We start from the raw sequence: 23,715 nt of genomic DNA, 5'->3' as shown, positions 1-23,715 counted from the left end.
TGAGACCTTGGACCATTTGATCTAAGAGGCTTTCATAACATGTCAAAAAAAAAAAAACATTTGAACTAAAAACCTAAGACGATAATTAATTTATAATAATACTCTATCCATTCTGAACTATATATCGTTCCGCAAAAGTTTGTAAATTAAGAAGCCACTAAATAAGACTTAAAAAGACAATGCTACCCTATAATCTTTTATTAATGACTTATTCTTACACAATGTTCATTCTCACTCATTAGTTATAATACAATTAAAATAGATAAATTTGTAAAATGATCCAATCTTTTCTCTATTCTCTCATAAACTTCCAAGTTCTTCCTTATAGAATCTAACTATATATATATATTTTTTTTGGAAAGATGAGTTATCAAAGGGAGAAGTTTTAGTAATGAAAAACAAAGGAAATGAATAAAACTAACTTATGATTCAGAAATTTGCTACCTCCCTTGAACGACATATAATTCAGAATGAATGTAGTAGCTTTTATATTAACATATAACAAAGTTGGATTAAACCCCAAAATGAGGCCATTTATGAGATTTATTCCCAATGTAACAATGGTTGGGAAATTATTCCCTTGAAGGGGTTGTTGTTAACTTTGTAAAACATAGCCCCATTACAACACCGTAATGATACCATATCAGATGAATGAAAATGAAGAAGATGAACTTCTATTGAAGAACATTGAATTACACAGTTTGCTCTCAAAGAAAATATTTTCATTCAAACTAAACAAACATATCTAACTCTTTAAATAGCTTTTAAGCTAACGGTAACAAAGACATAGAAAAAGACTAATCTATCCTCACGCCTATTACATAATTACAGCTGTACAATTTTATTACAATCCTTAATAGGTGGACTTGCTATAATAGCACAAAAGATAAAAACAATTTTTATTTTTGCCGTTTGTGCTATTATGGAAAGCTCACACCGTAATGGTACCATTACAACGATGAATCCACTGTAATAAAACCATTTGTACTAAGAACACATCAGATTGTCAAAACTGAACGATTACTTTCGACTCCAAATATGCAGCCTATAGGGTTCAACTATATACAAGACTAGCCAATGGAGATATTTGCCAATTTAGCCACGTTTCTTTTGTGTGTGGTTCACATTGGAGTTTGTAGCACTCATTTTTTGTACAGATTGGGATGGTTACTGATTCAACCACTTTACTAAATTTAGAGGGATGATTCATCCATTGTTTGGTGGTAATGAGTTAGGATTTAAAATTGTAGGGCTCCGAACCGATTGAGATAGGAAATCATCAAATTATTTGAAGCCGAGAGTGGGGTAGAAAAGATTAAATATGAATTGAAATGCTAGTTACTAACCAAAGCGTGGGAATCTCCGTTCATTCTGTAGTTCCCCGAAAAATCCCTGCAGCACAATAATTGAAAAATTTGAGAACTATATAATTAAATTATGACCCTGTTTGGTAAAAAGCGTTTTGGGATAAAAAGAGCGGTTTTGACCAACTTTAGCGGTTTGACTACTGAAACCGCCGATTGGAGTGTTTGGTGGAGAGAGGTTTAGGAGAGAATTTTGAGATGAAAACGCTAATTTAGAAAAAGCTCTTAAAATGAGCTTTTTCAATTAGCGTTTTGCAATATTAAAATTAATGGACTTCTTTAAATCTAATAGATAGACTTATCATCTTCTCCTGTATCAAAATTAAAAAAGAAATGCCCTTATTCGTCTTTTTGCACAAACCGCTATTATGAATCAGCTAATTTTTACCAAACAGGTCTAGTCAAATCAGCTAATCAGCTAACTGCTAACGGCTAATGTAATCAACTAATAGCTAACAGCTAATTCTCAAACAGGGCCAATATATATATATATATATATATATATTACAAATTCTATCCTAATTTTATAAATACTACAAATAAAAATAATAAATTTTGAATATAAAAGAAAACTTTCTTTTGCGGTCCAAATTATGACAAGTGGTAAGATATAAGTCTAAGTGATGACAAAAGCAATCTTTAACCCAATTCCAATTCTCACATAAACTAGAAATGCTCTTAAAATCCCCATTGCTTAATTCTCCATCCCTGAAAACAACCACCACCCAAAAAAGAGTTTCCAATTTCAGATCGGAAAGATCATCATCCAAAAACCTAGCTTGCAAGAATAATTTGAAATGCGATTCAGGTGGGCAAAGACACTTTGTGCTAATCCATGGAGCCTGTCATGGAGCTTGGTGCTGGTACAAGGTTTCACCTCTTCTAAAATCGGCCGGCCATAATGTTTCGGCTCTGGATATGGCTGCTTCAGGGGTAAATCCGAGGAAGGTGGAGGATCTCCGATCCTTTTCCGATTACTTCGAGCCATTGATGGAATTCATGGCGAATCTTTCAGCAGAAGAAAGAGTGATATTAGTTGGGCATAGCATGGGTGGAATTGGAATTTCTATGGCCATGGAAAAGTTCACTGAGAAAATATCTGCCGCAGTCTTTGCCGCTGCTTCAATGCCTGGTTCCGACTTTCCTTACCAAACCATTGCAGCAAAGGTACTGACTCAAAATAAATATTTGATTATTAATCTATGGATTTATTTATTAATTTTAATAAGACGGGCCGGCCGGACTGGTCCATGCTAGTTTTATTAATCCCAAACCTACCTAAAAAATAGACGGGTTTTAGCGGGTTTGGATCGGAATGGACCTATAATAAATTTTTATTATCAAAGCCCGGCTCAAAGGACACGGGTCTGAATGTCCTGGACCGTGGACATGTCTAATTTTGCCATTTGAAATCCCTTCTAATATCACTTTATATTTTAAAGTGGTTGAATTGGTTTGAAATACAGGTATTAATGTAAAATGTCATGGGTTTGAATTTCAACAATCTTATTTTATATATTTAAACTTTAATTTTGAATAATTATATAACTATGTTTTCATTATTAATTACTTTCAATAAACTCTTTGTATTCACAGTATGTTTGAACTTATTTTTATTTATCTTTTTTTTATAAAAAAAAATCAATTTCTTATTTTTGAAATTCAGATAATTTAATTTTTGAATTAAATTTTAATTTATAATAATTATAAAAAATATTATAACTAAGGGTTAAGGTGTAAAAATACCCCTAACGTTTTGGGTCATGAGCAATTTTACCCTTAACGTCTAATGATGCAATTTTACTCCTAACATTGGAAGCCAAGAGCAATTTTACCTCTAACGTTGATAAATTGGATCAATTTCAGACAATATTATAAAACACAAATATTTTTGTTCATTATTTTGCACCGATTGCATAATAATTCGTTCTAAAAAAAGGATTTCATGTTTTTTATAATTTAATAATAGAATTTGAGATTAATATTTATAAATTCGGTGATTTTTTGATTTTTTTTGTCTAATCCGTACAAAAAACAGTATATTTTTTTCACATCCCAACGAATGTTTGTGATTTGTTACTGATAAAATAACACACATATGAAGTGTAGATAACAAGATTCATGACCAAGAATACACTTTGATGAATTATTTCTTAAATTGACTCAATTTATTAACGTTAGAGGTAAAATTGCTTTTGGCTTCCAACGTTAGAGGTAAAATTGCATCATTTTAGACGTTAGGGTATTTTTGCACCTTAACCCTATAACTAAAAATAAATAAAAAAGGTAAATTTTTTAGATGTTGAAATTATAAAAAATTAAATATATTTACTCTTTTGATATTACAAACTTTTAATATTTTAGCTGACATAGAACGATAAAGTTTTAGTCAAAATCTCTAATAAGTTTGATTTTGAAAAATTACTCATAACTGCAGGGTTAAAATTGGCCCCACAACTATGAATTTGTGATTCACCACTGATATTAACCTGACCCATTTAACTTTAAAATATATTTATAAATAAAATATTTTGGTACGGGTTTTAATGTTATTCTATTGTAGTTACAGTAAAACCTCTATAAATACATATCCTTGGAATCGGAAAAAAATATTCATTAAATGAGATTATTTATTTATCGATAAATGAATAAATTATTTATTTATCGATAAATTAATAAATTATTCATTTATCGATAAATTGTTTTAGGCATTGCAAGATTCGTTCAGATGATGCTAATGTTCCTGAACTAGAAGTTGGTCAATTAGATGAAGATATCCAAGGATTAAGTGATGTCATTTCTAATTTATGCTATAGAAATGTGATGGATGTCGAACATCTTTTGAACTATGATGGATGTCGAACATCTTTTGAACTATTCTAGCGAGAATAATGCAGTTATGGAATCACTATAGACGAAGAAATTATCTAGTCAATAATGAACAATGATGATGGAAATGATTCAGAACCAGATGATAGTTGCGTTGTCGTAAATGTATCGTCAAAAGAGGCATTTCAAGCAATGGTCACCTTAAACAACTATTTGCTACAACATGAGCAAAATATACTAGAAGTTGTGTTTGCACTACAAAAAGTTAAGAATTGTGTTCATTTTGGTTTATGTGGAAAGAAAAAACAATAAACTATAGATGCATTTTTTCAGAAGAAATGACTTCTAGTTGATTAATTGAAAGATTTTGATCTATATATATATATATATATATATATATATATATATATATATATATATATATTTTGTATGTAATTTAATAATTATTTCTTTATATTTTCATTGGGCCCTTAATAATTTAAATATTTTTTATTACTTAATGCATTTAACGAGGTTATTACTTTAGTCCATTGGCCCAAATTGGGACCGAGAGAATTTATTATATAATCGAGGTTATTATTTTATCGAATATTCATTTATCGAGGTTTAACTATAGTTTGAATTTTAATTTGTTGTTGGAATATGAAGTTTATAATTAGTATTTTTTTTTTTTATAATTAGTATGCAGAAAGGTCAAAGTCGTCGAAATCCAAACCCATGGACACAAAGTTAATATTCGGCAATGGGCCAAACAACCCTCCAACAGCCATAGTCCTCGGCCCTAACCAGATGGCAACAAATTTATACCACTTTTCTCCGCCTCAGGTATCTTTCTTTCTTTAATAAAAATAACACTAATTACTGTCAATTAGATAAATCATAATTAGAGTTGAGATAATCTGATAATTGTTAATTTTATATATGCAGGATTTGGAACTTGCAACATTGTTAGTGAGGCCTTTTCCTGTATTCAGTAATGAAGTAGCTGAGAATGAAATAGTAGTGACTAAGGAAAGACATGGATTAGTGCCTCGAATTTTCATAATCTGCGATGAAGAAAATGATGAAGAGCAGAGATGGATGGTTCTAAATAACCCACCACATGAACTCAAGATCATCTCTGGTTCTGATCACATGGTCATGCTTTCTAAACCTCAAGAACTAGCTTCTTATCTTTTGGAAATTGGACAAAAATATGTTTGACTTTTATTTGTTTTGTAAAAAATAATTGTTGTGTTATCTTTTGTTACGCTTTCTTTTGCTTTTGATTCGTACATGATAACATCTAGATTCGGAAAAAATGTCATCAATTGTCAATATTCGTCTATTTGTTTACTTGAAATCAATAAACAGTTTGAGGAAGTGTTGGAGTACGGCGTCCCTGTTCCGATGCTTAAGTCAATGAAGATACTGAAATTGAAATTGGTATATTGGCTAGAAAGTGGAGTGATGAAGAAGTTGTTGTGTATCTTATGATATTTGAGATGAATATTTATGGAGATTGAGAGAGATATCTATTTGAGTAGATTTCCATGTGACAATGTTTCATTTACCCACGTGCTCACGTGTTTTTAGACATGTTTCCTTACTCCGTAAGTTCTAGCGTGTTTTGGGAGCAAGAGCGTATATTTTAGATCATTCTTTATGATTGGGACACATGTCTTGATGGTTATACTTTTTGAGGAAGGGTTCCCTCATTGGTCCATTTTGTGATATGATATTAGATGTCCCCCTTTAGAATACTTTATTCGAAGTTTTTCAGGGCTTCGTTTTGATCATTAGACTTTTTGGATGCAAATGATGGGCCCCGAAGCTTTTGGAACCCAATTTTCGCCACGTGGGCTTATTTCTAGGCATCCCCTATCTTCTTTCATTTTGTAGAGGTATTTATTAGCTATTTAGCGATTTTCAATGCTACACTAAGAATAGATTATTATTATCAACCTGTCATCCTTTGAGTTTCTCTTAGTTTAGGTATGAATTTGAAACAATCTCTCTAATTGCTTCTTCTCCAATAGTCTTCTTCTCTTTTTTCATCTTTATAAGTTCCTCTTTCTCTCTCTATTTTACTTTTGTAATTGTATATGAGATTTAGTTCATAAGAATTAAAAAAAAAAAACTTGCCTTATTCCTCGGCCTTTTCAAGAATCCTCTTCACATCAATTAATACTACTATCCCTCATCTTCACCTATTTCTCTCCTAAGTCAGTAGGCATGCAAATGCATCAACACAAAATTCGTCAAGTTAGAAGGAAATTCAACACACAGTTCAATTGAATGATAACTTTAGTTTATCATAGGTCGAAGTCTCAACTAAGGGATTCAACCTTCGGGCATCAACTGCTACGAATTTCTAAAGCACTTCGGTTTGAAACTTCGGTGGAGAAATCTAATATCACTCAATTAATCATATTACACGTGGACTAGTGAAGTATCTCTCTCATCAACAGTAACCACCAAAACCACGCGGACCAATCAAAAGAGACCTCACGGTCATACACTTTCATACCTAAGTCTGCCGCATTGATTTGCGGAATCGTAGGTGCGGTCATTATAACCGTTTCATATTGTTAGCAGGCTAACACTATTGATTGGTGGTCACGTGGAGCTCAACTCTCATTTAAAGCATACAATCCAATCATCCTAGATATATATAAAGGTATACGTTATTAAAACTTATTCAATTCATTTAAAGTTCACACTACTGATTTAAACATAAAAACGGAGTTACCACTTTCTGGCCATTTTTTAATTTTTTTTTTATCTTATTTCAAACACCGAACAGATTCCAGCAAGCTAAATATCAAAAATCATCCAAATAAAAATAGTTTCGTTCAAAATGAACTTTATTTTTTGAATTGTTTAATTGATAACCTTATGACTATGAGCTCCACAAAATAGTAATTAGTCAAATGAGGAATTTTCAATCACCTAAACTTTTGAATAATTACAATTTAACCAAATCCTATCTTTATTCTGATCTTCATGAATTTGGGAAATTTGTAATTCAAACCAAAGAAGGAAATGCAGAGTGGTGGAGGACAGAGACACTTTGTGCTAATCCATGGAGCCTGCCATGGAGCTTGGTGCTGGTACAAAGTTTCAGCTCTTCTAAAATCGGCGGGCCACAAAGTTTCGGCTCTGGATATGGCAGCTTCAGGGGTGAATCTGAAGAAGTTGGAGGAGCTCCGATCCTTCTCCGATTACTATGAGCCGTTGCTTGAATTCATCGCGAATATTTCAGAAGAAAGAGTGATTCTAGTTGCGCATAGCATGGGTGGATATGGAATTTCTATCGCCATGGAAAAGTTCCCTGAGAAAATATCAGTCGCAGTATTTGCCGCCGCTGGAATGCCTGGTTCCGATTTGAATTACAAGGCCATTGATGCCAAGGTACTAACTCACTCATCCTATTTCTTCTTCTTTTCGATTTGTTAAATAGGATTCCGATCTGATCTGATCTGTTCTGATAACACATTTAATACAGTATTGGGAAATATTCAAGATCTATGAATCGACGGAGGACACTCAGTTCATCTTTGGCAATGGACCAGACAATCCTCCGACGGCAATACTCCTCGGCCCTAACCAGATGGCTTCAAGATTATACCGTTTATCTCCACCTGAGGTATCTTCCTTTTTAATTTAACACTAATTTAATGTTAATTAGCCTCATAATTATGTTCGGGAAATAAACACTGTTGTTTTTTATTTTTATTTTTATTTGGCTAAATTACAATACGGACTCAATTGATAAACTCTTTATACATTTAGACCAATTACATACAAAACTAGACACTTTCAGATTAGACTTTCCTTAAATACTCTTATTATATAAAAATCCACATAGATTCAAGTTGACGAATGCAAAATGTTATAGGTTGGGAAACTTTGTTTGATAGCATGATCTATCACTTCAATCGCATCTGTTCTACTCCTTGCAATCTTATAAAAAACCTCTGTTACATGCATATGTAATGACACCAACCATTCTTCTATTTTCCCGGTAATTTCCGCAAGTTCCGCCACCTGTAGAGTTATTTCATCCATTTTTCCGTCTCCTAATTGAAACTCTTCTATGAATTCAATCAAACTTTGCCCAATTTTTCCATCCTCTACACTTTATCTAATAACCCATGAGAACATTTTTCTTTCATTCTTCCTCAATTTTTTTACTGCAATCCAATCATACTTTGTGCTCATGTAAATTGTTTTAGAATCTGAAAATGATTAGCCAATCCATTCCTCTTTTGACACGGTAGAGCCACTACTCAATATGTTTTCTAAGTTTATGATTAGTAGTTTACGATTTTGCTTCACAGTTGGATCAACTGCGAAGTTCAACTGCTAATTAGTAGTTGACCACATTGCTAAATAAAATTGTAAACTGCGAATGTATCGAGTTGGATAAAATCTCCAAATATCATTCGATAAAAGTACAAATTAACTTAAAATACCAAAAACTAACGTATAGAAATGAATTTATGGATATTGGTTTGATGTATGAAATTGAATTTGGATCTCAAAGGATGAGAAGCGGAGTGAAAAAATTGGTTAAACCATAATATATATAGTAAATGCATTTTGGGAAAGTCTAATTTGAAAGTGTCTAATTTGGTAAGGGAATAATATAATGAGTCTAAATATGTAAACGAGTCTATCAATTGAATTGGTTTTGTAATTTACCTTTTTTATTTTCATTCATTAATCTGATAATCTGATAATTTGATTTATGATTATTAATGATATGCAGGATTTGGAACTAGGAAAATTGTTGGTGAGACCTATCCCAGTATACAATAATGCAGAAGCTAATGATGAAATAATGGTGTTCAATAAGGAAAGACATGGATCGGTGCCACGCTTTTTCATAATTTGTGATGAACAACATTGTGAAGAACAGAGATGGATGATTGAAAATAATCCTCCACATGAAGTCAAGCTAATCTCCGGCTCTGATCATATGGTCATGTTTTCTAAACCTCAAGAACTAGTTTTTTACCTTTTGGAAATCGGAGAAAAGTACTTCTGAATTTGTATAAATTATGGGAAATCTCCGATATAATATTATATTAATGAGTAGGATTATACAAATTTATGTGTTTGATAGATACACCAAATCTAAATTTTTGGTGGTGGGTTTTGTAAATATAAATTTTATTAGTATATATGCATCTTAATGAGCATGTAGAATTTGCTCATTCATCGTTAGATCTAGGCTTATTAGAATCATAATGTGGAGATCCAAAACATCCTGAGGCTTAGATTTAATAAGTCTATATCTAACGGTGAATGAACAAATTCACTTGCTCATTAAGGTGCATGTAAAAATTCTGAGTATACATGTATGATGCTATAGTGCTAAGGATTCATTAGATTTATACTTTTTTTTAAGGGTTAAGGTGCAAAAATACCCCTAACGTTTTGGGTCAGGAGAAATTTTACCCCTAACGTCTAAAATGGTGCAATTTTTCCCCTAACGTTTGTAGCCAAGAGCAATTTTACCCCTAACGTTAGTAATTTGGGTCAATTTCAGACACTATTATAAAACACACATATTTTCATTCATTATTTTGCACCAATTGCATATCAATTCATTCTAAAAAAAAGATTTCTTGTTTTTTGTAATTTAATAATAGAATTGGAGATTAATATTTATAAATTCGGTGAATTTTTTGAATTTTTTTGTCTAATTCGTACAAAAGACATTATATTTTTTTTTATTTTTTTTCACATCCCAACATATGTTTATGATTTGTTACTGATAAAATGACGCACATGTGAAGTGTAGATGATAAGATTCATGACCGAGAAAACAGTTTGATGAATTATTTCTGAAATTGACCCAATTTATCAACGTTAGGGGTAAAATTGCTCTTGGCTATAAACGTTAGGGGTAAAATTGCACCATTTTGGACGTTAGGGGTAAAATTGCTCCTGACGCAAAACGTTAGGGGTATTTTTGTATCTTAACCCTTTTTTTAATTTAAAATCTAATATACATAAAATTTAATTTAATTATTTATTGATTGGATAAAAAAATCAAATTAACTTTTGGAGTAATTCATAGAGAATGAATATTTTAGTAATTATATTATTGTGAAATAAGTACAAAGTTAGTCCTGAAATTGGAGATATCAGCACACAGGTTAGCATCCTACAAGCATTCTGGAGGTATATCAAAGGCAGACACAACAAAGAAACTCTCGAGCGAGCGGCAATGCTAATTTGGTCCATCTGGAACGACAGGAATGCGATGGTGTGGGAAAATCGCATATCCCTGCCCTCTATTTCTTACTGCAATGCCACGACCCTACTCAGCAGATGGCGCCAGGCACAAGCAAGAGGCAGCGCGAGCTCAAACCCGAGTGTGGAAGAGAAGTGGAAAAAACCGCCGATAGGACTGGTAAAGTTGAACTTTGATGCGGCGATTTTCCCAAATTCTGGACGAACAGGGTATGGATTCGTGCTACGAGACCAATATGGCAAGTTCTTAGCGGCAGGGAATGGATTACTGCGAACGGCCTTGGATCCTTTAGTTGCGGAAGGGATGAGTTGCCGAGAAGCGTTAAGTTGGATAAAACGGGAAGCAGTTTAAAATGTTCAATTGGAATCAGATTCGCAACTCTTAGTAATGGCTATCAATAACCCCATTGAGTTAGTTTCTCCCTTTGGCATTGTAGTAGAGGATTGTAAAGCTATGATCTCCGAACAGGGGATTAAGGCTGTCTTATTTACTAAAAGGTCTGCGAACCATGTTGCCCATTTATTAGCCCGGGCAGCAGGTTCAGAGTCTAACAGTGAGGTTTGGACAAATGACCCCCTCAATTTATTTGTAACGCGCTTAACTTGGATAATGAATAAACTTTAGTTATTTGTCAAAAAAAAAAAAAAGTACAAAGTTAGTCTAGGACAATGTATGGTCATTCCGAACAAAAGATTTAGCCCAAATTTATAAAACAATACACTTTTAAACTTAAAATTTAACCGATCATACAATTTTAAATTTCATTAAGATGAGTTTTTTTCATATGAAATTTCATGTTTTAACGACTCTCCAACCTCCAGCATTTTAAAGGATTGAAATTTCACATCTTCTGTTAATAAAAAAAGGGTACATAATTTATTAGTCCCCACCTTTTTACGTAACACACTGTTTAGTCCTCCTATTTTGAAAAACATATTATAAAGTCTCTCACTTTTATCAATATTAATGTTTTGGTTCTTTTTGTCTATTTTTTTAGATTTTTGACCGAACTTATATTAGCTTTCAAGACAACTATAGTACAATACAAAATGACTATGTTATTTTGTTATTTTCCGTCTATTTGTTTATGGAACATATAACGGTTAAAAGTCTAAAAAAACTAGACAGAATGATCAAATGGTTCATAGTACAAAAGATAGTGACATTATAATGTGTTTTTCTAAATAGGAAGACTAAACAATGTGTTAGGTAAAAAATAGGGGACTAATAAATTATTTACCCATGAAAAATAATAACTCATTTTTTGTTAATTAGGTTTGAAAATGCAATGTATGGTGAATTTTAGGTTTAAAATTGTATTTCTTTATACTTAGAGGCTGAACTTTAAGGATGTATTCTTAAAAAAATGTCATGTTAGTCCTTTGAAGTTGCTTTTTATGATACAGATTAGCCACATATGGAGTGGTTAAAGTGATTTAGGACTCGTTTGTTTCACATGTTTCTATTTGCTGTTACTGATATGTAGCAGATATTAGTTGATTTTTCTGTTAAAACACATCTTGTCTCGTATTTAGAATTATAAGACAAAAAGAGTTTCGAAAAATGAAAATAAGTTGGCATTATTAATCCATGAACTTACTTAAAGTGATATATGTCATAACTTATCTCAACCTCTTTTTGTCTTCTCATGTGGTCTTAGAGCATTAATAAGACATTATAAGCAAGTTCGGACTAATGAGACATCCATAAAGTTAAGGGGACCAATCAGTTTTTTCTGGCCAAGTTAACGAGGCTGATGTACTAAGGCTTATTGTTAAGAGAAAATTTGTTAAATAAATTTGGGAGGCTTTTGTGGTGCATGTTAATAATTATAAATTAGAGGTGTATTTCTTATTTATTATTAAATTCAGATACATGTTAATAATTATGAATTGGAGGCCCGCTTAGGCAGTCTCCCCTAGAGCTGCTCCTGAACACAAAAACACCTCTAACATTATGTGGTAAAAGAAATTTTATCTATCATTAATAATCATTTTCTTAGTTATAAATCATATTATTTACATTGTATACGTGCGTCATGTTATCATTCTCAATAATAAATTATATATATATATATTCAAATTTATTCTAAAATTGTAAAAAACAATAAATTTGTAAAAAAACAAAAATGCTTTCTTTTTGGACTAATTGATATGGAATTGCGAAAGAATAAAAGAACACAATATATATATTTTTTTCAATGATGTCTGAAATTATTGGTCCAGTTTGTTAATGTTAAACTTTCAATTATATTTTTTTATAATGTTAGAAGTAAAATTACTCTTAATTGACAATATTAAAAATATTTTTGTGCATTATTCTCAAATATATATAATTACATATGAGAATTTCATAATTGAATGTATAATTTCTATTAGTAATTTTATTATATTCAGAATCTAAAACCGATTTTACTCCAGTGATGGACTTTGTCACCGAATTATCCGTACGATGCTTCCATTTTTTTCTTTAACATATTTTTTATTCAAGTGTATTTGTGGAGTTCTTATATTAAGTACCGGGTCTTCCATGCCATTTGGAGGACCCCAATTCAAATTTGGACACGTATATTGTGGTATCATTTAATACTAAAAACAATGGCCCTCTTAAAATAACCGATAACCGAACCGAAGTTTTAGTTTGATTCGGTTATTTTAACATTCTGGTTCGATTTGCTTTTAATTTTAGTTTAGTTTGGTAATCAGTTATCGGTTCGGTTATTGAAAAAATATATCGGTATAACCGATAACCGAACTGAACTTATTATATAAATATAAAAAATATAACTTTATTTTTGCATATATAAATAACTTATAAAATATAAAATCCAACCGCTAAAAAATATACTTTTATCTTTATATATATAACTTTTATACAAGAGCATTATTTGAAAACCAATTAAACAAAAATATACAAAAATTAAATATTATGAGTTTTCGGTTATTCGGTTTGTAACTGAACCGAACCGAAAATTTTCGATTAAATAAAATTCGGTTACCAATCTTATTCGGCTCGGTTCGGTTATAAAAAAAGCACCAATTTCGGTTCGGTTAACCAAAAGTTCGGTTCGGTTAGTAATCGAACCGAACCGAACCGATGCTCAATCCTAGTACATATGAGCTGCCTTTATAACATGATGGTAGAGTTCTTGTGGCTTACATTAACATATTACATATGATCAAAAGTTGATCTCAATCACATGTTCAATCCCACTGAACTTAATGATCCAATGTTGGAAATCTTTTATTAACACTTGGTCATTGTCGCAGACGATATAAACTCAGTTCATTGATCCATATTTTTCATAGTAAACTTCTCTGCGGTAGCTAAACCTGCTACGAAATGACGATGGTCTGTATAAATTTTTTTCCAACTTAAGATCCTTCAATCATCCACACCATTATGAAATTAATTAATCCATTAATCAGTACAAATTTTAAATAATAATAATAATAATAATATTTTTTTTTTTGAAAATAAAAGTAACCCTAGACTCTCCTTCTTTTTATGGTCTCTTTCCTTCCCAAAATGCAAATCCTAGACTCTTCTTCTTTTATGGTTGTCATTCTCATGTCTCTTCCCTCTGTTTTTGCAATGAGAACCACTAATTTTAGTATCCTTAAATTTTAATTCTAAAATAATTAATTAACTAGGATAATAAAATTAATTTAAAATTTTAATTTATAATAGGAAAAAGTTAGATAAATTAATTACAATAATAATACATATTAATAATTAGAATTTCTTGACCTGCTTAAGTGATGTCTTCAGTGGAGTAGCCAAAAATTTATACTTAGACGGGTTAATTTTAGCTGCGCGGTTGGAGTAATTTTCGAAAGTCCAGCCTCTAGGGCTGGACAATTTTTTTTTAGCCTCTAGCACATTAAAGTATCATCATTTTTATGTGTTATCTAAATAATTAAAAGTGTCCAACGTGAAAAGAATAGACATATTTGATTTTCTATAAGTTCAATGCTAATTTCTAAAAAAATTATAACATTTTTATATTTATTTTTTGTTTTAATTTTCATAAATTAAAATTTAAATTTTTTTTTTTATGAAAATTGGACTGAGCTGCTACAACACCTAGGCATCCTAACTAGGTTGGCACCCCGGGAACTGCAGCTGCAAACCCGAATATATTAAATAAAATTAAAAAGTACAAAGAGAGAGGAGGAAAATTAGAAGGAATGCAAATGTGAAATGGTACAAATATCATAAAAAAAAAAAATTAAAGGCTGGCAGAAAGCAGACAGTGAAGACTACCAAACTAAGTCCGGAGATGATACTCCATATCATGCTAGTGAGTCTGCAGCTCCATTACCTTCGCGGTAAATATGGGTAGTCATAACTGTTGAATTTTTATGATTAAAATTTTAATACTATTTATTTATTTATTTATTATTATTATTATTATTTATTATTATGACTTGTTAAAAGTTGGTTTCTATTTTGTTGGTTAGTGCTATTCTTTCTCCTAGCTTTTAGCACAAAAATTTACAACGATGATATTCAAATTACTATATAAATGGTTGGTTTCATTTCATATAAGACATATATGGCAGACAAGTTCTATATCAATTATTTTTTGCAAAATTATAAGTTTCACGAATATGTGATTTTTGATTTTTGCTTTAAAACCAAAATGACTTCTTTGGTATTATTTTTATAAATTTCTTTCACTCTCATTATTGTTCGAGCATTGAGAATAATCGGTTCGGGAGATTCTTAGTCGCACATAAGAATTTCAGCAGATTGAAGTGTATATTGCGAGAGAGACGTGGTTGACAATTACTCGGTGCAGACAGGCCGTTTTCTCTCAAAGGACAGCGCAATTCAGCGTGCTTCAATCTACCAATTCACAGGCTTCTCTAATCCTGAGTTTTAATTTGTTGTTATTTTGTTGATATTATTGTCATTATTATTGTAATCAATTTTTTTGATATGTTCGGTTACTATATTTTGAATTAATCGAATATAATAATTTATTGTGATTTGATTGACCATAAAATATTTTCCAATAATCTTTGAGAGAAAAATGTGTATTTTCATTATTGGTTCAATCAAATCTTTTTTCTAGTAACTTGGTATTTTTGGGTTCGTAATAATAAGTGTAATTCTTTTATTGAATTGGCATTTTATATGATGATGTAGTGATAATACTTTCATAATTGTTCGTCTAACTGTTTCAAATTATATTTGCATATTTGTAGGATTTTGTCATTTAAATATTTATTTATTTATTATTCTACTTTGACTTGTTAAAAGCTTTGTTAATGTTCAGATCAGTGGAGCTTTTAATGGCTATGTTTTCTCCTTTATTTTAACTCCAATTTTCAGCCACTAACGTTAATTAACGTTTATTTTTGTATTTTCTTTTTAGAAAAACAAAGATAGATGAACAAAGGATATATTATGATGTTTTAGACTATAGAGTAAGGTTCTATCAATTTCAATAAATAATTTTATATTTCATTCAAATATTGACAGTTATACATGTATATGTGTATAGTTGAATGAGTTGATTAATGTGTAAATGTGTTTAAAATTGTGTGTTTGTGTGCTCGTGTGTTGACACGTTATAATATTATGACTATCATATTTTGTTACACATTAGATTGTTATGATTTTGATAAGTTCATACCTCTTATTTACATTTGTGTTGTGGCTTGTCTCTGTGGGGTTTTGATTAAATTTTGTAAATTATATTTCTTATTTTTATTGGATTATTTGATAGTAGATTTCAAGATCCCATTAGAGCTTCATTACTGGTTTAAGAGATATTGAGTATACCATGATTATTAGAATTAATATTGGGTTATCACTACTTGAATATTCAATATCTATGATATTTATTCATATGACCGGTTTTGTTATATTTGACATTGATATTGGAAGCCACTTGAGAATTGGACATGAATAACATATTATCTATTACCTTATGCTGTTTTTGTTTAAATTTTCTCTAAATGATAGTCATATCTTTAGTTAGAGTCATGTTGAATAATACATTATGTTTTGAGTTTGAGAAGCAGATTCAACACAGTGATCCTCCTAGCAAGAAGAAGGGCTAAGTCCCAGGAAGGAAAAGAAAAACCGAAAACTTATGGGACTATATGGGGAGTTTTACGCGATCATGTCAATGTCTGTTATAATATGTAGCTAAGTGGCTAGTTGAGTTGTTGATTTCTCTTGTTGTATTCTATTATTGCAGTTATCTTAAACTCTTAATCATAATTTTTGTTTTTGTCAAAGCATGTACAGAAGCTAAAGAAAGGAGTATATAATCAGAGAAGATTTACTATTTGTTTCTTCGATCAATGTTGTGGAAATGCATAATTAGGGAATAAATATATTTTGTTTCTCTAATCAATTTTGGACAAATTTCCATTATTACCTTTTCTTGCTATAATATATATGTAGCAGAATATGTTCTCTCGTAAGCAATCGGCAAGGCTAAGAGAAATATTAGAAGACTATTGACCGTTGGACATAAATTTATTATTTAATGGTGTTATCTGTTTGGATTTTGTCAGGTTTGAAAATAATGTAGCGGATCCGCTCAACAAAGAATTGACAAAGCCTACACATGCTAAAAGATTGATGCATCAATGAACGTTTATTTTTTAAATTGAGGGGGATGGAACTGTGATAACCCGCGAAGCCCAAAACGGGTTATATTCATTTCGCAAGCCCAGCCCATATTAAAGCCCCATGGGCTAAGATTGGACGGGACCCGAATGAAGGAAGCGGGCACAGCGAGTAAACCGCCCCGAATTCCTAAACGGAGCGTCAAGACTCCCACTCAGAACCACGTTCGTTGCCATGAAAGCCACGAAAGGGACATGGCCTAAAAAGGGATAACCGCCCTCAGAACGTGGCCCACTAAGGAGTAACCGCCCTCGGCGGTTACCCAAAAAACACCTATAAAAGGCCTTAAGAATAAGGGGGGAGGTACGTTCACATTTTTTCCCACAAAGCTATTGCTAAATTATAGACTCATTCTTACAAAAACTGACTTGATCGTCGGAGAGTTTTCCCGGAGATCCTGTCTCCGGTTTTGTTTTGCAGGTAACTCCGGCAAAGAATATCAAAGCGGATCCAGCAAGTTATCATTGGTGCGGTGAGCGTGGACCTTTTTTACCAACATTTGGTTAAAGGTATGCGAAGAACATGTCAGAACCATCACGAACGACCGGCGTTACCACTAGATCAACCAGTATGAACTCCAGGGGACCTCGGATTGCGAATTCGCAACCTGCAAGTACACAGCCTGTGGTGCCTAGCTCATCGGGTCCTTCGGGACAATTGAGTCCCTTATTGGAAGTCCAAGTGCAAACTGAGATGGAAATGTCCAATAGTGATTTCGTGCAGATGGCAGGACAAGTCTTGGCTTCGAACATGAGCCAGGCGGCTGGAGATCGAATGATTAATTTACTAACTGCCCTCGCCGAACACAATACCGCCGTGGCGGCTGCTCCTCAAGAACCTGTGGTCACAATCACCGACTATCCCTGTCATATCAGCCCTCCCGCAGCCATCTCAGGCGCCAAATCAAGTGGGCCAGAGTAGTCGCACAAACCCACACAGCCACCCGAGCAACTACTCGCACCCAAATCTCATTACGACGATACATCCGACCTGGCAGCCATCCCAACCGTTGCCAGGAGTGCAACGCACTCTTCCGCTACAGCAAGTGGAACCTTTTCCTCACAGACATTCGGAGTTGATGACTCCTGGGCGAGAGCACACATGGAACTTTGATCCTATAACGGGACAGCGGTTAGTCCCCCAACAGGCACACGTCTCAACACCGATGGGCGGATGGATGCCATCCAGAATTCACCAGCAGCGGATGGAAGAGGTCCGGCGAGTACCCGATATTGACTTAGAAGATCAATTATGGAGCATGATGGAGCGAATGGGGTACTCACCTCGGCCGAGAGCAGAGGTCCAGAGCGATTCGCCTTTTGCCCCTTCGTTGCGGGAATTCATTCCAGATCACAGAATCAAAGCACCTGCCATACCAAAATACTATGGGGATCCAAATTCTGACCCTGAGGCTCATGTCAGGAACTACAGAGAGTTAATGGATGTTGCAGGGGCAAGCGAAAGCATAATTTGTAGGTTATTCTCGACAACTTTGGGCGGAGCCGCATCTGATTGGTTTCGATCTTTACCCGCAGAATCTATTCACAATTGGCATCAATATAGTCGGGATTTCTGTGCGAAATTTGTGGGCTGTAAGGCAGCGGATGTGACGGATAGGCAGTTGAAGGAGATCAAACAGAGGAACTATAATTCCCTAAGGGAATTTGTTGTCGCATTCAACGATATTCTAGTGCGATTGCAAAACCCGGATATCGTGAGCATCCGCAACATCATGGCAGATGGAACCACAGATTGGAGTATGCGGGAGGAAATCATCCGCAACAAGCCGCGCACAGTGGCCGAACTCATGAAAATAGCAAAGGAATTTATGGAAGTGGATGATGTCAACAGGGAACATAGGGCTCAAACTCGGCGAGAAAGAGATGCCGCTAGAACCACTTCGGACAGTCGGTGTCAGACCCAGTCCAAAAGTAATTTTGTTCGAAGAGGCGATCGTCCCTTTCAAGGTGGAGGATATCACACGCCACTAAACATGACTCGCCAAGAGGTGTTACTTTGGATCGAAAAGAGCCCCTTGAAGAAGGATGTGCGGTTCCCCGAGGTGAAAGGCCAAACCAGTTTGGGGCGCTATCCCAGTAAGTATTGCAGGTTCCACAGGTTGAATGACCATGACACAGATGATTGCTACAAACTGAAGAAGGAAATAGAAAAACTGATCGAGAGAGGCAAGCTGAGTCAATTTGTAAGAAAAGAAACAGCTGATGAGAAAACAACGCTCCCGCATGAGGGAGAAACACGGCCAGAAAAGAAGCAGAAGAAAGGGGTGATAAACGTGATAGCAGGCGGAATCTACGAGCCTCCAACAAAAAGAACTCGCCGTGAACGGCGAAAGAGCAACACACATAGGGGGGATGCCCTCAATTACTCATTTGCGAGAATCACGGAGCCACATGCGGATGCCCTGGTGATCACGATGGCCGTTGAAGGATGGGACGTCAAGCGGGTCCTTATCGACACAGGCAGTTCTTGCAACGTCATTACCCGGACAGCATTCAACAAGTTGGGAATCAACGACGAGCGGGTGGAACACACCTTCATGGATGTTACTGGTTTTGGGGGTCAATCCTCCCAAACAAGTGGGCAGGTGGTGTTGGAGGCAGAAATGGGCGATAAGAATCTAAAATGGCGAGGTGATTTAGAATTCGCAATTGTTGATCTCCCACTGGCCTACAACATAATTCTGGGACGGCCATTCCTGTCGGAGACGGAGTCGCTCATCTCAATGAAGCATTTAACGTTACATTTGCCAACACACCAAGGGCGAGTCATAGTTGAAGGTGATCAACTTGTATCTCAACAGGCCTATACATTATCACTTGAACCAAAACCGGAAGAGGAGGATAAAGTCGAAGAGAAGCTACCGGCGGAAGCATTGGGAGAAACGGAACTATTCGCCATCTCGAATGATAAGAACGTGCGAATAGCGGCTGGACTCTCAGAAGAAACAAAGAAAGCCATTACCGAGGTATTGATCCAATGTGAGTCGGCATTTGCCGCCCCGAATGAAGTGCTAAAAGGAATAAGCCCAGACGTAGCAACCCATCGGTTGAATGTAGACAAAGGGGCAACCGCAGTGCGGCAAAAGAAGAGGGGACATGCTCCTGAGCGGCAAAAGGCGATTGAAAAAGCAGTGGCGGACTTGCTAAGGTCGGATGCGATTCGAGAAGTCACCTATCCGGAATGGCTAGCCAATGTGGTGCTAGTCAAAAAGCCGAATGGAACGTACAGAATGTGCGTCGACTTCAAAGACTTGAACAAGGCATGTCCGAAAGATATGTATCCACTTCCTAACATTGATATATTGGTAGATGGAACTGCAGGATATGAAGCTTTATCATTCACCGACGTGAAATCCAGTTACTATCAGATACCCATGGAGAAGGCGGATGAAATCAAAACATCATTCATAACTCACCAGGCGACTTATTGCTTCAAGGTGATGCCATTTGGATTGAAAAATGCGGGAGCAACATACCAGAGGATGATGAACAAGATATTTTCAGACAAATCCGGCGAGAACTTCTCGATCTATGTTGATGACATGATCATCAAAAGCAAGAAAATGCAAGACCACCCGCGGGATATCAAAGAAATCCTAGAAGTGTTGATCAAATATGGCCTCAAATTGAACCTAGAGAAATGCACATTCGGAGCAAGAGCGGGAAAGTTCCTAGGTTTCATTGTTAGCGGCAAAGGGGTTGAGGCGAATCCTGAGAAGGTTAAAGCAGTAATGGAGATGAAGACGCCAAGGAACATAAGGGAAGTACAGAGACTGAACGGGCGGTTGGTGGCATTAGGGCGATTCATATCATGCTCAGCTAGGCGATGTCTACCTTTCTACAATGCCATCAAAAAATCCAAGTCCTTTGAATGGACGCCGGATTGTCAAGAAGCATTTGAGGGGATAAAGCGATTACTATGTTATCCGCCCTTAATGAGCAGGCCGGAAGACGGAGAAGATTTGTTTCTTTATGTATCCGTCACCAGCATGGCGATATGCACTGTGATGGTGCGAGAAGAAGAAGGGCAACAATATCCAGTATACTACGTGAGCAAAGTCTTGAAAGACGCAGAACTCCGGTATTCGAAGTTGGACAAAATGGCCCTCGCAGTGATAACCACGACGGCTAGATTGAAACCATACTTTCAGGCGCATACTATCATTGTGAGAACTGGCATCCCAATGCGAAAGGTATTACAGAAACCTGACGCATCCGGCCGGTTGATGGAATGGTCAATTTGCCTGGGAGAATTCGATATTCGCTACGAAGGGAGACCAGCGCTAAAGAGCCAAGTACTCGCCGATTTCGTGAACGAATTCACCTGGGATGACGATGAATGTCCGAAGGCACAAAAAGAAGAGTGGAGCATGTACACAGATGGGGCATTATCTACAGATGGAGCTGGGCTGGGAGTCGTCATTAAGGGCCCGGAGGTTATTCGCCTGTGCTATGCAGCAAAATTAACTTTCTAAACTACCAATAATGCCGCAGAGTATGAAGCAATGATATGCGGATTGAAGTTGCTCAATGAACTCACCCCAGAAAGAGTGGTAATCTACAGCGATTCCAAACTCATGATAAACCAGATCACAAAAAATTATCTGGTGAAACAGGAGGAGCTAGTAAAATACCATCAGGTAGTCGACAGATTGACACAAGAGTTAACGCACAAAGGAGTCGTTTGGGAGATGGTGCATGTTCCACGAGGCCAAAATGCAAAAGCTGACGAATTGGCAAAAGCAGCGGCAAGTAGAGAACCATGGAGTCAAAAAGCATGCAGCTTGGAAATAAAATCGGCACCAGCATTCGAGGTTGATCAGATTATGATCATCGAGGAACTGGAAGACGATGAAGATTGGCGGATGCCAATCCGTCAATATCTGGAGCAGGGAGTTTTGCCGGTTGATAAGAGCTTAGCCAGAAAAATAATTGGGCAGTCGGCACGATACTCAATGCGGGATGGAACTTTGTATCGGAAATCGTACACATGTCCATGGTTGAAATGCGTTAGTCGCAATGAAGGAGACTATGTGCTGCGAGAACTACACGAAGGAATTTGTGGCGCGCACGAAGCTTCGGCGGCATTGGCAAGAAAGGTCAAACTGATGGGATACTACTGGCTCAAGGTGGTGGAAGATTCCCAGAAGATAGTTGCGGAATGTCACAACTGTCAAATCCATGCGAATGAAAAGCATGTTCCCGGAGCTGAACAAATCACTATAATGACGGCGTGGCCATTCGCAACATGGGGAATTGATATAGTGGGTCCATTCCCAGAAACAACAAAGAAAAGGAAGTATTTGATAGTCGCAGTGGACCACTTCAGCAAATGGGTAGAAGCGGAGGCAGTAACCGCACAAACACCTGAGCGAATGATCGAGTTCTTACGAGAGAACATTATCATGCGATTTGGGATCCCGCAGAAGCTTATAACCGACAATGGCACCCAGTTCAACTGTGCCAAGTTCAAAACATACTGCGAAAGCATGGGAATCAAGAATCATTTTTCTTCTGTAAACCATCCCCAATCAAATGGTATGACGAAGGTTACCAACAGGGCCATGGTTCAAGGCATCAAGAAGCGGCTAGGTGACAAAAAAACAGGTTGGGCGGATGAGATACCCCATATGTTGTGGGCATACAGAACCTCTGTAAAGGCAGCAACAGGCGAAACACCTTTCTCGCTAGTTTATGGAGCCGAAGCAGTCCTACCTGTTGAAATCAAGTCGCCCACAGATCGGACAATTTATTATTGCGACACACAAAATCCTATCAACATCAGAGATGCTTTGGATTCTGTGGAGGAACGAAGAGAAAAAGCTTACATGCGAATGGCAATGTACCGCAATAGAATCAAGAAATACCATGACAGAAGAATGCGAAAAGTAATAATCAACGAGAACGACTTGGTCTTGAAAAAAGCGGATAAAATACAATCCAGAGATGGCAAAGGCAAGCTGGGCGTCAACTGGATCGGACCATACAAAGTATCCAAGAAGCTGGGACCAGCCACTTTTGAAATAGAAGAAATGAGCGGAAAGAAGCTCCCGCGCACCTGGAATCTAGGGAATCTACGCCTATATAGAAAGGCCGAGTAGTTCGAGGAAATGACGAGTACTCTTTTTCCTTTTATGAGTTTTTCCCACTGGGTTTTCTGATAAAAGGTTTTAATGAGGCTTCGATCCTGCACAATTGGTGTACATATGTAATAAACTTATTCTCGTCATCAATAAAAGTTATTACATTCACTCAATATGTTACAACAAAATGCGGATTCTTTACAAAAACACATAAATGTGTTGCCTCTTAAAGAAAAGCGGATGCATGATTACGCATCACTCACAAAAAACCTTAGGGTTAAAATAAAAAACACATAAATGTGTTGCCTGTTAAAGAAAGGCGGATGCATGATTACGCATCACTCGCAAAACCTTATGATCAAAACTTATGATTATTTTCGAAAGAAGAATTATAAGTTAAGGCATAAAATTAAGCGAATAAACGAGTACTCAAAATTGCAAAAAGGGTCTGGCCACCCTAGCTATGAAGAAACACAAATATGGAGTCGGCAAAAGGACAAAGGGCACATATAAAGGGCAAA

General features: G+C 35.4%; 2 protein-coding genes across 2 annotated transcripts; both read left to right on the top strand.

Moving 5' to 3' along the window:
* The first annotated feature begins 1,969 nt into the window (after window positions 1-1,969).
* LOC136228547 (methyl jasmonate esterase 1-like) lies at window positions 1,970-5,510 on the top strand. The gene is made up of 3 exons (XM_066016969.1): window positions 1,970-2,531; window positions 4,875-5,018; window positions 5,121-5,510. The coding sequence occupies exons 1-3, from the start codon at window positions 2,037-2,039 to the stop codon at window positions 5,394-5,396; spliced, it is 915 nt and encodes a 304-aa protein (XP_065873041.1). The 5' UTR covers window positions 1,970-2,036; the 3' UTR covers window positions 5,397-5,510.
* Window positions 5,511-7,150: 1,640 nt separating this feature from the next.
* On the top strand, window positions 7,151-9,636 carry LOC136228568 (methyl jasmonate esterase 1-like). Its single transcript, XM_066016993.1, has 3 exons — window positions 7,151-7,586; window positions 7,681-7,821; window positions 8,947-9,636. Exons 1-3 carry the CDS (start codon window positions 7,218-7,220, stop codon window positions 9,223-9,225), a joined length of 789 nt encoding a protein of 262 aa, XP_065873065.1. The 5' UTR covers window positions 7,151-7,217; the 3' UTR covers window positions 9,226-9,636.
* Window positions 9,637-23,715: the final 14,079 nt, after the last annotated feature.

This window comes from Euphorbia lathyris, chromosome 5, assembly GCF_963576675.1.
Source record: "Euphorbia lathyris chromosome 5, ddEupLath1.1, whole genome shotgun sequence".
NCBI lineage: Eukaryota > Viridiplantae > Streptophyta > Magnoliopsida > Malpighiales > Euphorbiaceae > Euphorbia > Euphorbia lathyris.
The sequence above is the reverse complement of the archived record's forward strand: the minus strand, read 5'-3'. Positions and strand labels throughout refer to the sequence as shown.